We start from the raw sequence: 14,230 nt of genomic DNA, 5'->3' as shown, positions 1-14,230 counted from the left end.
GCTCTCCTTCCTTGATTTGCGGACTGACCTCAGTTTGTCTGGCTTGTGTTGCAAGGGTTCTTACCAACTGAGCTGTATCACAGAGCCTAGTACAGTTTATTTTTCTTTTCCATATATATACATATATATGTATACACACACACACACACACACACACACACACACACACACACACACACACACACATCCCCTCCCTCCACAGTCTGGGGATTCAATGCAGGAGCTTGTGCATTGTGCATAGTATGCTAGGTAAGTGCTCCATTGCTCCTTAGGCCCATATGCAGCCTTATCCTACCTTGATGCTAATTGCTTTAAGTTAGTTTGAACTGTGAACGGTGAATCTCTGCTTTGCTCTTTCCCAGGGCTATTCCTGTATTCTAAGCTCCTTGCAAATCCATGAATTTCCGAAGCAGTTTTCAAATCTGATAAGGTTGGCCCACTGGGGTTCCTTAGGTGTTTAAGGACTGTTGCCATCTTATCTTACTGCTAAGCTCGTGACCTTGAATAAGAAAACAGTTTTCCCTTTACTTAAACTTAGGTTCGAGCATGTTGGCGCTTGCCTTTCATCCCAGCATTCTGAAGATAGAAGCAGGCGGATCTCTGAGTTCTAGGTCAGCCATGTGTACATAGTGAGTTCTAGGCAATTCAGGACTACACCACAAGTGAGGACCTGTGTCAAAAGAAACAAAACAAAATAAAACACTTAGATTCTTCATCCAGCAGAATCCCTCAGTGGGTTGGGGCTCTTGCTGCCAAGTCTTAAGACCTGGAGTTAATCTCTGGAAGGCACATAGTAGGAGAGAATCGAAAGTCACAAGTATTTCTTTGACCTCTTGTTCCTTCACCTCCACACATGCACTATGGCAAATGCATGCCTACACATGCACACATAAAGAAATGTTTAAAAAAAATCAGATTTTTTAACAAGCTTTATAGTTTTCAAACTACAGCTTTTATATTAACTGTTGAATTTAGATTTGTGTGTTTATTTTTTGAGTGATAAATAGATGTGTTTTTCCAATTACACTTTCAGGTATTTTATCATGTGTGTTTAGAAGTGTGATTGAGTTTTGTATATTTTGTTCCTTGACATGGGTGTGCACATCCTCATCTTGATTGCCCCATGTTAGGCGTAGTGCTAGTATAATCCTCTAGGGCCTGTTTTGATGTGATGAATTTTCAACTCCTTTAAGCAAAATCACCATTTCAAAATGTTTTGAAGTCCAGGATACATCATTTTGCCGTAGGAGTGATGTTAAGAACCATTCCCTCAGGTAAGGTGCACACCTTTAATCCTGGCACTCAGAAGGCAGAGGCAGGCTGATCTCTGTGAGTTTGAGGCCAGCCTGGTCTACAGAGCAAGTTCCAGGACAGCCAGGACTATACAGAAAAACCCTGTCTTAAAATACCAAAAGAAATGTAGAAGAAACAAAGAACAAACCATTCCCATTGTGGAAATCAAAGAAAATTTTTTTTGTCTATTTGTTTTATTTTCAAGGTGCAAGCTGAACTTGAACTAGAGATCTCCCTCAGTCATCTGATTTCTGGAGTTGGGGTATTCTACCACATCTGGTATAAACAGAGACTTAGAATTCTAATTCTGGGAAAGAGTACCGTGTTTGAATAAACTTGTTTGTTTGGTACAGAGTCTTTCATTATGTAGCACAGGCTGGCCTGGAATTCACCATGTAGACCAGGCCGGCCTCAAATTCACAGAGATCTGCCTGCTTCTGCCTCAGGTATGCACCACCAAGCCCAGCCTAGACACCATTCATTCATAATTTTTCTTCTTGTTATGCTTATTACCTAAGTGGGTGATTTTTGTTGATGTTCTCAGTGTGAGAAGTCATTTGCTTGACTTTTTATTTTTACTGTTTCTATTTCTATACCAATAGTTTTTTCATCTCCATATATTACACACACATAAATATTCATGTTTGCCTATTGTTCCTTTGTAAAGCATGTGTTCATTTTATTATTTATTTATGTGTGTGTATGTCTGTGTCTGTGTATGTGCTCAGAGAGGTGTCATGTGTATGTGTATGTTGTGTGTGTATGTGTGTGTGCTCAAAGAGGCCAGAGAGGTGTCAGCTTCCTGAAAGTGGAGCTCCAGACAGTTGTGAGCTGCCTGATGTGGGTGCTGGAAATTGAACTCAGGTCCTTTGCAAGAACAATGTGCGCTATTTCTCTAGCCCTCATGTAAGTTCTGTTATGTTGCATATATTCTGGATTTCTCTGTCAGTCTGATTTGTAGGTTTCAATTTCCAGTTTTAATGTTTGAAATTATCATTTCCTTATGGCTTTTCTTTTCACCTTAAAATATATCTCATTGTGTAAATTTACATTTTTCTTATGAAGGGACAACACTCAAAAAATAAACCTGGAAGGTTCAGGAATCTCCTAAAACAAAAGTCACAGTACTTAATGTACACATCCACAGTAACATAAACACAAACATATGCTAAAGAGCATGACTAGCTCAAAATCTCCTTGTTACAGGAAACCCACCACAGTTTTAGGGAGTCCTTATCCATGCTGAGGTAAGCTTTCACTCACTCCTGTGAGTAACTACAATAAACTCATTGCTATACCAAACTTGGGTAGTTTCATGTCATTATTTCCCAATTTGGGGTAAGAAGACATTTGTTAACATATCATGAAAAGTCACATGAGGTCTGAGGATCAAATATATACCAGTTGCATGTACTTCCCACATAGAAGTCAGAGGGAATGGAGAGTGCCAAGCCCTCCGTGGGCCTTCATGGTGCGGACTGTCAGTTAAAAAGGCATGTATAGACATAACAGAGCTCCTGTTCATCTGAAGGTTGCTTGTGTCAACATTCTAAGCTGCAGCAATAGTGGACTTCCATCATGGAGGTAAATCCCACTTTCACTTTGTAGCCACTGAAGTTTTGTCTGGATAGTCAGGCTAGAGGTGACTTGGAGATGAGTGTCACCGAGACACTGGCTATGAGTTGATCATGTGGAGAAATCTGGAAAAATGAAGGCCTGACTAGCCATGATTAATCTTAAAATCAGAAGTGCACACCTGGGTAGTTCATGGCATTGTGTTGAAATGTAAATTTATGAGTGTAATATGACTATGCCATAAGATAGACATAAAGCATGTATGCTGAGTGATTTCTTTATCATTTGTATTCATGCATTCTCTACCAAGATGTTAAGTTCACTTACACCATCAAATTTTAACATTCAGGTTGGAGAAATGGCTGAGAAGTTAAGAGAACTGAATGTTCTTACAGAGGATCTGCTGTGTTTAGTGCCTAGCATCCACAGGGTGGCTCAAAACTCTCCATAACTCCAGTTCCAGAGGATCTAATGCCTCTACCAACCTCTATGGACCTCTGAACACACACAGTGTACATACGTACATACAATCAGGCATATCCACATATGCATAAGTAAAGCGATATATTTTTTTATTTAAACATTGCTACCAGGACAAGCAGGGGCTTGCATGCTAGTGTTAACACTGTTCCAGACATCAGGTGGGAAGACTCTGAGACAGGAAGTAGCAATGCACCTTAGAAAGAGAATCAGGACAGAGCAGCAGCACATCCTGTGCCCCGGGCCCAGCAATGAGAGGAGTGCTGCTACAGGGCTGCTTCCTTCCACATCCCTCAGTGCTAGTGTTACAACTTCCGTGTCATGGAAGAGATGTGTGGATCCCAGAGTTGAGTGACGCTATTGTCAATCAAGTATGTGCAATGTTTAGGCCTCAGTGAGCTTTGAGGATGTGGCTGTGCACTTCACCCAGGAAGAGTGGGCTTTGCTGGATCCTTCCCAGAAGAGTCTGTACAGAGATGTGATGCAGGAGACCTGCAGGAACCTGGCTGCGATAGGTAAGGATATCATCTTTCTGTCACTTTGTAAATTGGGGAGCAAGTATCTCTTGGTATCTTTGCTCTTCTAGGATTTAGACTGTTATGTTAAATATATCAGACATGGTTTTGATGTTAAACCAAAGCAAAAAACTGTTTTTTTAGTAATTTCTAATTTATCCTAAATTTTCTGGGACTACCTTTTAGGACACAAATGGGAAAACCAGAACATTGAAGACCATTATAAAAGTCCTAGGAGAAATCTAAGGTAATGTGCATTCAGAAGGGATTTTTTTAAAGGTATAAAAATCTGTTGAGAGGGGACAGGCTTTCTTTGCCCCAGCTTTCCTCCTAGCTGCTAGTATGTTACTCAACTTTTCTGGCTTTGTCTTGACATGGTGTGGATGGTCTACCCATCCTCTTCATAATGAGTTTGAGTGCTTTCTTATCCCTGGAGACATTGAGCAGTTCCATGAAGAGCTGCTCATAGGACACAAAGCCCCACCTCTTCTGATTGGGTCTCACATGAGCTTGGTGTGTTTGGAGCCAGCTGTACCTCAGCTTGCTCGTGTTTTTAATCACTTTGTGGCCCATGGCTTTGGAGTCCTGAGTAGCTTGGGTTCAGGAACCCTGGTTAGGGGTGGTGAAGGAATGAAGAAAGAACAGCCACATATACAATGAAGCTAGGATAGGATGGAATTCTGTAACTGCTTCTGCCATTGCTACTGCAGCAACCTGGAACTGTGGCATCAGGGAGGAGTTAGCTAGTCTGGGTAGGAGGTCTCTATAGATGGACAGACTCAGGCCGTAAATATCTGGTAGGAGGAAACTGCAGTTGCTAATCTTTACACACATTGATCAGTTGTTCAGAAACAGTCAGACTCAGACTCCTAAAGAAAGCTTTGCCATCCCTTTTAAGTGTGGGCCATATAAATAATGGCTTTGCCAATTTACTGTGGGCCAATTAGTCTTGGAGTCCTCAACAGGCCATGCCCATGTCAAAACATATTTTTACTCAGAACTTCACTCACTCGGGGCTTCCTTCACTCCCTACACATGGCCACAGAGTTTGAAGAATTCTGTGGTTCTTCAGTAGTGACCATGACAGGAAGTCTTTAAAATAATTTTGATGTGCTACAAAAATTTGCAAATAAGCAAACTAAACAAATAGGCACAATGTGAATTTTTATTGAAATATTTTTACCAAAACTACAGTTAATAGGTACTAAAATGTAAGCATGCTGATTAGTGCTACCAGAGCATCTCACTTGGAAACATAAGAACTTGAGTTAATGAATATCACTGTTTTGATCAAAGTACTGTGAGACTCAGCATGTGGAATATCAGCCCATTTAGTTTCTGGCCACTCAGATCTGGCAAAAGGCATAAATCTTGTCTGATTTTTGGAACTATGTATAACCTAGACCTAATAAAACAACTATTACTAAATTGCTTGTCCTTTGTTGTTGTGGTTTGTGTTTGTGTTTTCTTTACAGAAGTTACTTGTTACAGACCTGTGAGAATGAAGGTGGTAATCAAGATAGAGAAAACTTGACTTGGAAACCAAATCTCAGTATGAGCATGAAAAGTTCCACTGGACTAACATCATGTGATCACACTGTATGGGGAAAGATTTCCTGGTATCTCTCATCCTCTTGTAGGCATGCCATATCTCACTCTCAGTATAACCCACATGAACTTGAGGAATATGTGAACAAGCAGTGTAACCCTGATTCTCTGATAAGCTTCCAGAGGTACATGAGAACTCATGTTGTGAATGGGCCATGTGAATGTGAGGTATGTTTAAAATATTTTGGTTTTCCAAAAACACTGGAAATGCATCAGGAAACTAATAGTGGGAAAAATCCGTATCAATACAAGGAATGTGGAAAGACCTCTGTTAATATTACTTCACTATGCACACATGGAGGAACTCATGCTGAAGGAAAATGTTATGAATGTAATCAGTGTGGTAAAGCTTTGAGTTCTTACAGTTCACTTAGAAGGCATGAGAGAATTCATACTGAGAAAAAACCCTATAAATGCAAACAATGTGGGAAAGCCTTTAGATACCACAGTTACCTTCACTTACATGAAAGAATTCATACTGGTGAAAAACCATATGAATGTAAACAATGTGGGAAAGCCTTTATATTTCCTGGTGCCTTGCAGGTACATGAAAAAATTCATACTGGAGAAAAACGTCATGAATGTAAACAATGTGGTAAAGCCTTTAGACGTCATAGTGATCTTCAAGTACATGAAAAAATTCATACTGGAGAAAAACCCTATGTATGCAAACAATGTGGTAGAGCTTTTAGACTTAACAGTCATCGGCAGAGACATGAACAAACTCATACTGAAGACAGACCCTTTATATGCAAACAGTGTGGCCGATCTTTTGAATGTTACAGTAATCTTGAGTTACATGAAAAAATTCATACTGGAGACAGACCCTTTGTATGTACAGAATGTGGCAAAGCTTTTGGATGTTACAGTAATCTACAACTACATGAAAAAATTCATACTGGAGACAGACCCTTTGTATGTAAAGAATGTGGTAAAGCCTTTATATGTCATGGTCATCTTCAGAGGCATGAAACAACCCATACTGGAGAAAAACCCTATGGTTGTAAACAGTGTGGTAAAGCCTTCAGTCGGAACAGTCATCTCCAAAGACATGAAAGAACTCACAAGCAAATGTCTACATGCCCCAGAAAATAATGATTCCGCCAAAGTCCAGCTAGGCAAACCAATGGTTGTGTTAGGATTACGTCTAGGAACATGGACAACTAATGGACAGCTGCATTTTCAAAATGCTACCCATCCTGAGTGATGACTCACAGGAGCTGCCATTCTGGAGATCTCTGCAAAGCTTGGCAGGCAGCTCAACTGACCAGAAAATCTCTTCTCTCAGCAGTTCTTTGCTGCTTTTGTAACCAAGGAGAAAACCTTGTAAATCTTTTAAGGCTTAGTTTTCTGCAGTTTGTTAGTTGTTTACTTACCAAGTCGCCAGCCTCCTTCTTTTTCTTTTTCTTTTGTTTTTTGTTTTTTGAGACAGGGTTTCTTTATGTATCCCTGTCTGTCCTAGAACTTGGTCTGTAGACCCGGCTAGCCTCCAACTCACAGAGATCCACCTGCCTCTGCCTCCTGAGTGCTGGAATTAAAGGTATGTACCACCACTGCCTGACTCCAGCCTCCCTCTTATAAGCAATGTTTCAGTTCAAAGGAAATCGTTAGCAATGTTTCTGGCTCTTACATTTTTTTTAAATGTTTTTGAACCTTGGTGGGGTGGTATAAACAGGGCTCTATAACAAAGCATTGCACTCCTATGCCACAGCAACCCTCACTTAGCAGCTCCACCAGTGGCTGTGGGCTCTTCAGCACTAATGTCTTGCCATCTAGTTCTGGCATGGAACCAGGAGCAGTGACAATAACCTTTATGGTTTGTGGTACCTCAGGGGCCTCCTTGGCCAACAAATTACAGCAGGTATCCCACTCCTGGCACTTGGGTCTATTTAGCAACCACTGGGAGTGCCCTCCCCATGCAGAATGCCTTCACTACTTAAACACTTTAGCCATTACTTTAATAACCCATTAAAAACAAAACTCCGGGCGCAGTGGGTTTATAAGTCAGGTGAAGTATGATTGGAGCTGGCTGCTGTTATATGGGCTCTGTGCATCAGTATTAATGACTACTTTTGTCCCTCACCCTTCTGCTAGCACCTATATATAACACGGAGTTGGGTGAGACCCCTTATGCATGGAAGTGCTTATAAAAGGCCTGTGGCAGTTTCCACAAAAGTGAGAACATATTTACATCCCTCGCTGATAAGCCCCTCATTGGGCAAGATGACTTCTATGTATCCCATCATAGCATCTATCAAGGCCATGATAAAGAACAGGCCTAACATGGTGGCAGCTTTTGCCTTGTGGCCAGGATATAAAAAATACCTGTCTCCTGCCTGCATGCGTTTGCTTCTTGCTGCTGAAGTGTACCTATTGATTGTTGTGGGTGTAGCTGCTGCCACAGTCCTCCAGAGAAATCATTTGGCCTTCCAACATGGAAAGAATAGCAGCAACTCTAAGAATTTTCCAGGCCTTGACTGCCAAAATGAGACAGCTCAGGCATCCAGCTCCATAGCCTGAAAAGCTACTGGACTGCCCATCATGCACACGGCTGTCATTGGGCTGCCCAGCCCCACTATGTAAACTCTACTACTGAATCCCCTTTCATTGCACACATACAGTCTACTAGTTCTCTACAGGGTCCTTTGTAAAATCATGTGTGGTACAGGAAGGACTGTAGAGAGATGGAATCGATGGCTGGTGATGTTCTTTTGGCACAATTCTGAGCATGCACAAACACCTGGGTGGGGTCCTGTGGACCACATATACTAGGCAGAAAGAAATGCCTTTAGGGAAAAACAATTTTTAAGTGCTTGTTACAAAAGGACTTAAATCTCAAACTGGTTTAGTTTTATTGAGAAGTAATAGTCTCCAGGACTATTCAATATGTTTTTCCTGTGTTTTATGTATGGCTTGCTTTCATCACTATAACATCAGTATTCTATTACAATTGACATGTTTTCTAGTTTTTATATTTATTTTGAGGCAGAGTCTCACTTGGTAACCCAGGCTAGCCTCAAACTCAGATCTGCCTGCCTCTGCTTCCCAATTGCTAGGATTAAAGGTGTGTGCCAGGCTGTTTTCTAATTTTTTAATTAAAAAGAAAAAGTAAAAACATAAATAAGCTATCAAGTAAGAATACCAAAACAGCCAATTGTAGATACAATTTGGGGGAGGGGGTGAAGGATATTAAAGAGAAAATGCTTTTAGATAAAAAGAGGTAGAGCCTACATGGTAGAAATTCATGAATAGAATGCCGAGGAATTTCCTAAATCAGAGTGACCTGTGTACATGTCAATGGGAGACTGTCTTGATGGTTAATTGATGTAGGAAGGCCCATTCCACTGTGGGCAGCACTATTCCCTAAGTATATGTTCCTGAATGCTAGTCCAGCATTAGCCTGCTTTCCTACCAGCCAGCAACATCCTCTGTGGTTCTTGCTGCCCTTCATTGGCTGTGAAGTGAGTTCTTCAGCCAGAGGTAATACTGTGTAGAATAGCAAAACTTGAAGGCCTGCCTTCAAATTCCTGCCTTGAATCCCCTCAATGATGGACTGTTACATGAACTGTAACCCAAATAAACCACACACACACACACACACACACACACACACACACACACACACACAGAGAGAGTTTCTTTTAAGATGTTTTATCACAGCAACAGATATGAAAACTACCTTTCCCTGTGTGATATGAGATGATTTTGCTCTTTGTGGTTTCTGGCTTCATGAGACGGATGATAAAATGTGCAACCAAGACAAAGCTTTGAGTGTCACTGGGAGGAGTACTGGGGTGGCCATCTTCTACTTGGTATTTGGTGGCATGCCTTCCTATAGGTATGGGCTTCCCCTCAACATTTATTAGAGAATGTATTGCAGCAGGGCATGGTGATGCATATCTTAATCCCAGCAGTTGGGAGGCAGAGTTCTGAGAGGTCAAGGTCGGCCAGGTTTACATAGTGAGTTCCAGGCAAGCCAAGGCCTGTCTCTAAAGAGAAAAAAATAAATTTATTTCAGTCTCTGAGCATATTTTTTATGAGGCACAATATTAAGTAGGATGTAGTATCAGTTGGATGGTGCTCTGCCTAGTTTTATGTCAACTTGACACAAGCTACAGTCATTTGGGAAGAGGGACCCTCAGTTGAAAAAAAATGCCCCCATAACATAAGGCAAACTTATGTAGCATTTTCTTAATTAGCAATTGATGTGGTAGGGTCCATCCCATTGTGGGTTGAGTCACCCCTGGCCTGGTGGTCCTGGATGCTATAAGAAAGAATGAGCAAGCCATGGGGAACAAGCCAATAAGCAGCATCCCTCCATGACTTCTGCATCAGCTCCTTCCTCCAGGTTCCTGCCTGGCTTCCTGACTTCCTTCCCTGATGGATTGTGATAAAACCCTTTCTTCTTCAGTTTTGTTTTTTCCTTTAAATTTAGCAGGATGCAAAGAAAAGAGCACAAATTAGATCTGTGCTAAAGAGCTCATCCTGGGATCCAGAAAAGGGATGCCATGGGGAGAGAGGCTGAGGAGGGAGGCAACAAGGTAAAGGTGGAAAAGGTACACCTTAGGCCTGACCCTTGAGAATGTCCATGAGTCCTCATGCAGATGGGGACACTTAAAAATGGCTCAGTACAAGAGACCATGATAGAGCATGTTCTGTCAAGTGTTGAATTATTAGAGATGTTTATCACTTTTATTGTATGAGTGCTTTGTCTGCATGTATGTATGTATACTACATGCATGCCTGATACCCATGGAAACCAAAAGAGGGTCTCAGATTCCCTGGAACTGGAGTTAAAGATGATTATAAACTACTATGTGGGGTGTGGAAACTAAACTCTGGGTTGTACACAAGAGCAGCAAGTGCTTGCTCTTAACCACTGGTAAAGACTTTTAAACAGTGAAGGAATTGGTCACATGGATCCCTGAAACTGAAATATGGGGACAGATAAAATCCATCTGAGTGCTGGGAGGTAAAGAAACTACATATCAACTGGAGGAAATATAAGAGAAATCTGCCCCTGTTGGGTCGGCTCTTGGAGTCACTAGGGACAGCTGAGGTCCCAATGAATATTAGGAACTTGAAGATAGCAGAGGATGGTGCCAGGCAGTAGTGGTGGCACACGCCTTTAATCCCAGCACTGCACTCAGGAGGCAGAGATAGATGGATCTCTGTGAGTTCAAGGCCAGCCTGGTCTACAGAGTGAGTTCCAGGACAGGGTCACTCTAGGATGAATTTTAGCCTTCACCCACAGAGGAGTTAGCCTCTGGGGAACTGACTGACTGTAGCTTTGCAATAGGCTTTTTTATTGTTATACAATTTACACCTTTAGCAAGTCAATTTTTGCAGACCAAAACCTCTTATCTGAAGCTCCCCAAAGAGAAAAATACCAAAGCAATTCCCAGTCACAAAACATCATAGTTTCCTGAGTCCTCCCAGGACCAAGTTTTACATAGGCTTTGAACCTTTAGGATACTCTCAGATAAGATTTACATACTTCAGGGGGCTGGAGAGATGGCTCAGAGGTCAAGAGTACCAACTGCTCTTCCAGAGGTCCTGAGTTCAATTCCCAGCACCCACATGGTGGCTCACAACCATCTGTAATGAGATCTGGTGCCCTCTTCTGTATACATAATAAATAAACAAATCTTTAAAAAAAAAAAAAAGTGTGTGAAAGTGCTGGTCCCTGAACCTGGCTCCAGCTCCTCTCCCTTTAAAAAAAAAAAAAATTTACATACTTCAAACAGAAGGTACCGGACACAAAAGGCAGATCAAAGTCAGGTGCTAACACTCCAGAATCAAACCAGCTGCAGAGCTCTGCAGGAACTCTCGCTACAGAGGGGAACAAGTCTGATCCTCTATGTGAGTTTGAAGAAGAGTAATGAGATTAGAAAGTAATAGAGATTATATAAATCATTTATGCTGAGTAATTTATTAATTATGTGATCTCTAACAAAATGTTTCCTCATGCATTGAAAATTTAAACAGGCGCTTGCATGCTAGTGTTAACACTGTTCCAGACATCAGGTGGGAAGACTCTGAGACAGGAAGTAGCAATGCACCTTAGAAAGAGGATCAGGACAGAGCAGCAGCACATCCTGTGCCCTGGGCCCAGCAATGAGAGGAGTGCTGCTACAGGGCTGCTTCCTTCCACATCCCTCAGTGCTAGTGTTACAACTTCCGTGTCATGGAAGAGATGTGTGGATCCCAGAGTTGAGTGACCCTATTGTCAATCAAGTATGTGCAATGTTTAGGCCTCAGTGAGCTTTGAGGACGTGGCTGTGCACTTCACCCAGGAAGAGTGGGCTTTGCTGGATCCTTCCCAGAAGAGTCTGTACAGAGATGTGATGCAGGAGACCTGCAGGAACTTTGCTGTGATAACTAAGGGTACAGTCTGCCACTGATGTGATAGGTAAGAATATCATCAGTCACTTAGTCAACTAGAGGAAAATGTTTATTGGTATCGATGCTCTTCTGTGATAGGAATATTGAAATGGAAGAGTGTCATGAATAAATTGAGCCTGGTTATAGTTCATATTGAAGTTACTAATTTGTCAGAATTTTTATTTATTTATTTTTTTTTTTTTTTTTTTTTTTTGGTTTTTCAAGACAGGGTTTCTCCTTGTAGCTTTGGAGCCTGTCCTGGAACTCACTTTGTAGACCAGGCTGGCCTTGAACTCACAGAGATACACCTGCCTCTGCCTCCCAAGTGCTGGGCTTAAAAGCGTGCACCACCACTGCCCGGCTCTAATTTGTCAGAAATTTTTAATCACTTATCACAAACTGTCTGGGACTACATCTTAGGAAACAAATGGGAAGAGCATACATAATATTGAAGACTCTCACAAAGATCGGGGGAAAGTCTAAGGTGATTTTCATGCAAAAGTAGAAACAGAAGTCCTTTGAAGGTGTGCCATGACAATTTTAAGAAAAAGCAAACAAAACAAATAAGCACAATTAAATATTTCTTTATTCTTAGAATAATGTCACCACAACTACAATAATAAGCATGAAAATGTAAGGTACTGTTTAGTGTTTGCAGAACTTTCACTTAGAAACAGGGATAGAACCAAAATGAGCAAATGTTGCTTTTTGATCCTAGCTCTATGGGAGCCACATTTAGAACCATCGCCCAGTGGTTCTAATTTGAACATCTGAATGAAGTTCAAAATCATTCAGATGTGGCAGAGGGCATGTGCTCTGTCGGATTTGGGGAGCAGTGTGTGACCCATTCTAGTAAAGTAGTGAAACAGCTGTTACCAATGTACTTGGTTACAGAATTTTGGTTTTCCCAGGTTGTTGAGAATACACAAAAATCTCACAGTGAGAAAAATCCCTGCCAATACATGGAATGTCCAGAGACACCAGCTTATCCTAGTTCACTTTGTGCTCATGGAGGAATTCAAGCTGTAGGAAATGTCACAGTGTAATCAATGTGGGAAATCTTTCCGCTCCTCCATATGCAGAGTCACTTAAAATATTCAGTGACTAGAAACATCTGTAAAAGCAGATTCATTGCTGCCAGTTCACACTCTTGAGCTGTATGACCAGTGGTCGACACAATCTTTTTTGTGGAGCATGTGAAATTTGTTTAGAAAATATATGCTGCTTGACCCCTTGGAGAGCTAATCTATAAAAGCACTAAAAGTGATCTCTAGAATTTTTATTTTTTATTTTTTTTTTTTTGAGACAGGGTTTCTTTGTGTAACAGCCCTGGCTGTCCTGGAACTCACTTTGTAGAACAGGCTGGCCTCAAATTCACAGAGATCTGCCTGCCTCTGCCTCCCGAGTGCTAGGATTAAAGGCATGTGCCTTTGACCTCTAGGATTTTTAGTTGTAATTTTAAGTAATACCCATTAGGATTTCTTTTTTTAAAAAAATCATGAAAGGGAATCTTGATTTTAAAGGATAATGATTATCTATAGATCCTGAGTAGCATACTAATGCTACTTATCAGTTATCAGTGTGGAACAAATAATCAACCTACATTTTATTTAATGGTACAATTATTTCATTGGCTTGTTACCTGCAAGTTATTAAGTCCTGTCCTTCCCATCATTATCAAGTCTAAATCTTCTTGTAAATAAGGAGTTACAGATCATTGCAGAGATTATGATGTGCATAAGTTTCTATATCGTCACCTTGTTGACATAAAATTCCAGTACTTGATGAGGAGGAAGGAAGGATAAGTAATTGATAAGGAAGTAAAGGATTAAATCTATGAGCTACTGCTTTAGCCACAGTATTATTCAATAAACTAAGAAGTCACTCTGCTTCAGGTGTTATGTTTCTTACAGAGTTTAACTGAGAGTCTCCAGAAAGCAACTTAAAAAATGAAGACAAATCCTTAGTAGTGATAGGAAGACAAGAACATATCCAACTGACATCATTGAATTTTTTTTTAAGTAATTCAGGGTACATTATTTGGGAGGTTTTAAGCAGAAAGGATGATGGCTAATTTGTTGTTAAGTAATAATGAATTCTAAATAATTATGAAGTGATTGCTTTTCTATTTTGTTCAAAGCTATGTTTAAATTTTGCCCTTTTAGTTTGTTTACCATGAAAGTTAAATACTTGTTTAAGTATTGATTAGACAAACAAAGGAGAATGTCATCCATATAATGAATGATCAATACCTTAGGAAACTTAATCAACACTGGCTTAAGTGTTTTGTGTACATAATATTGACTTATAGTGGGGCTATTTTTCATCATCTGTGGTAAAACTTTCCAATGATATCTGGTCATTGGCTATTGATT

General features: G+C 40.7%; 2 protein-coding genes across 2 annotated transcripts in view; one reads left to right on the top strand and one right to left on the bottom strand.

Moving 5' to 3' along the window:
- LOC131894704 (zinc finger protein 14-like) overlaps positions 1–14,230 on the bottom strand; it is a 137,111-nt gene that overhangs the window by 50,655 nt on the left and 72,226 nt on the right. The window lies entirely within an intron of this gene.
- On the top strand, positions 2,109–9,929 carry LOC131894703 (zinc finger protein 709-like). Its single transcript, XM_059245010.1, has 3 exons — positions 2,109–3,863; positions 4,050–4,110; positions 5,339–9,929. The coding sequence occupies exons 1-3, from the start codon at positions 3,830–3,832 to the stop codon at positions 6,564–6,566; spliced, it is 1,323 nt and encodes a 440-aa protein (XP_059100993.1). The 5' UTR covers positions 2,109–3,829; the 3' UTR covers positions 6,567–9,929.

This window comes from Peromyscus eremicus, chromosome 17, assembly GCF_949786415.1.
Source record: "Peromyscus eremicus chromosome 17, PerEre_H2_v1, whole genome shotgun sequence".
NCBI lineage: Eukaryota > Metazoa > Chordata > Mammalia > Rodentia > Cricetidae > Peromyscus > Peromyscus eremicus.
This window is presented reverse-complemented; position numbering and strand designations above follow the sequence as displayed.

Bases quoted from the DNA above. Each gene is read 5' to 3' on its own strand.
- LOC131894703 (XM_059245010.1), top strand. From the start codon at position 3,830: ATGCAGGAGACCTGCAGGAACCTGGCTGCGATAG. The intron at 3,864-4,049 runs GTAAGGATATCA...ACTACCTTTTAG, and splicing joins CAGGAACCTGGCTGCGATAG to GACACAAATGGGAAAACCAG. The intron at 4,111-5,338 runs GTAATGTGCATT...TTTTCTTTACAG, and splicing joins AGTCCTAGGAGAAATCTAAG to AAGTTACTTGTTACAGACCT.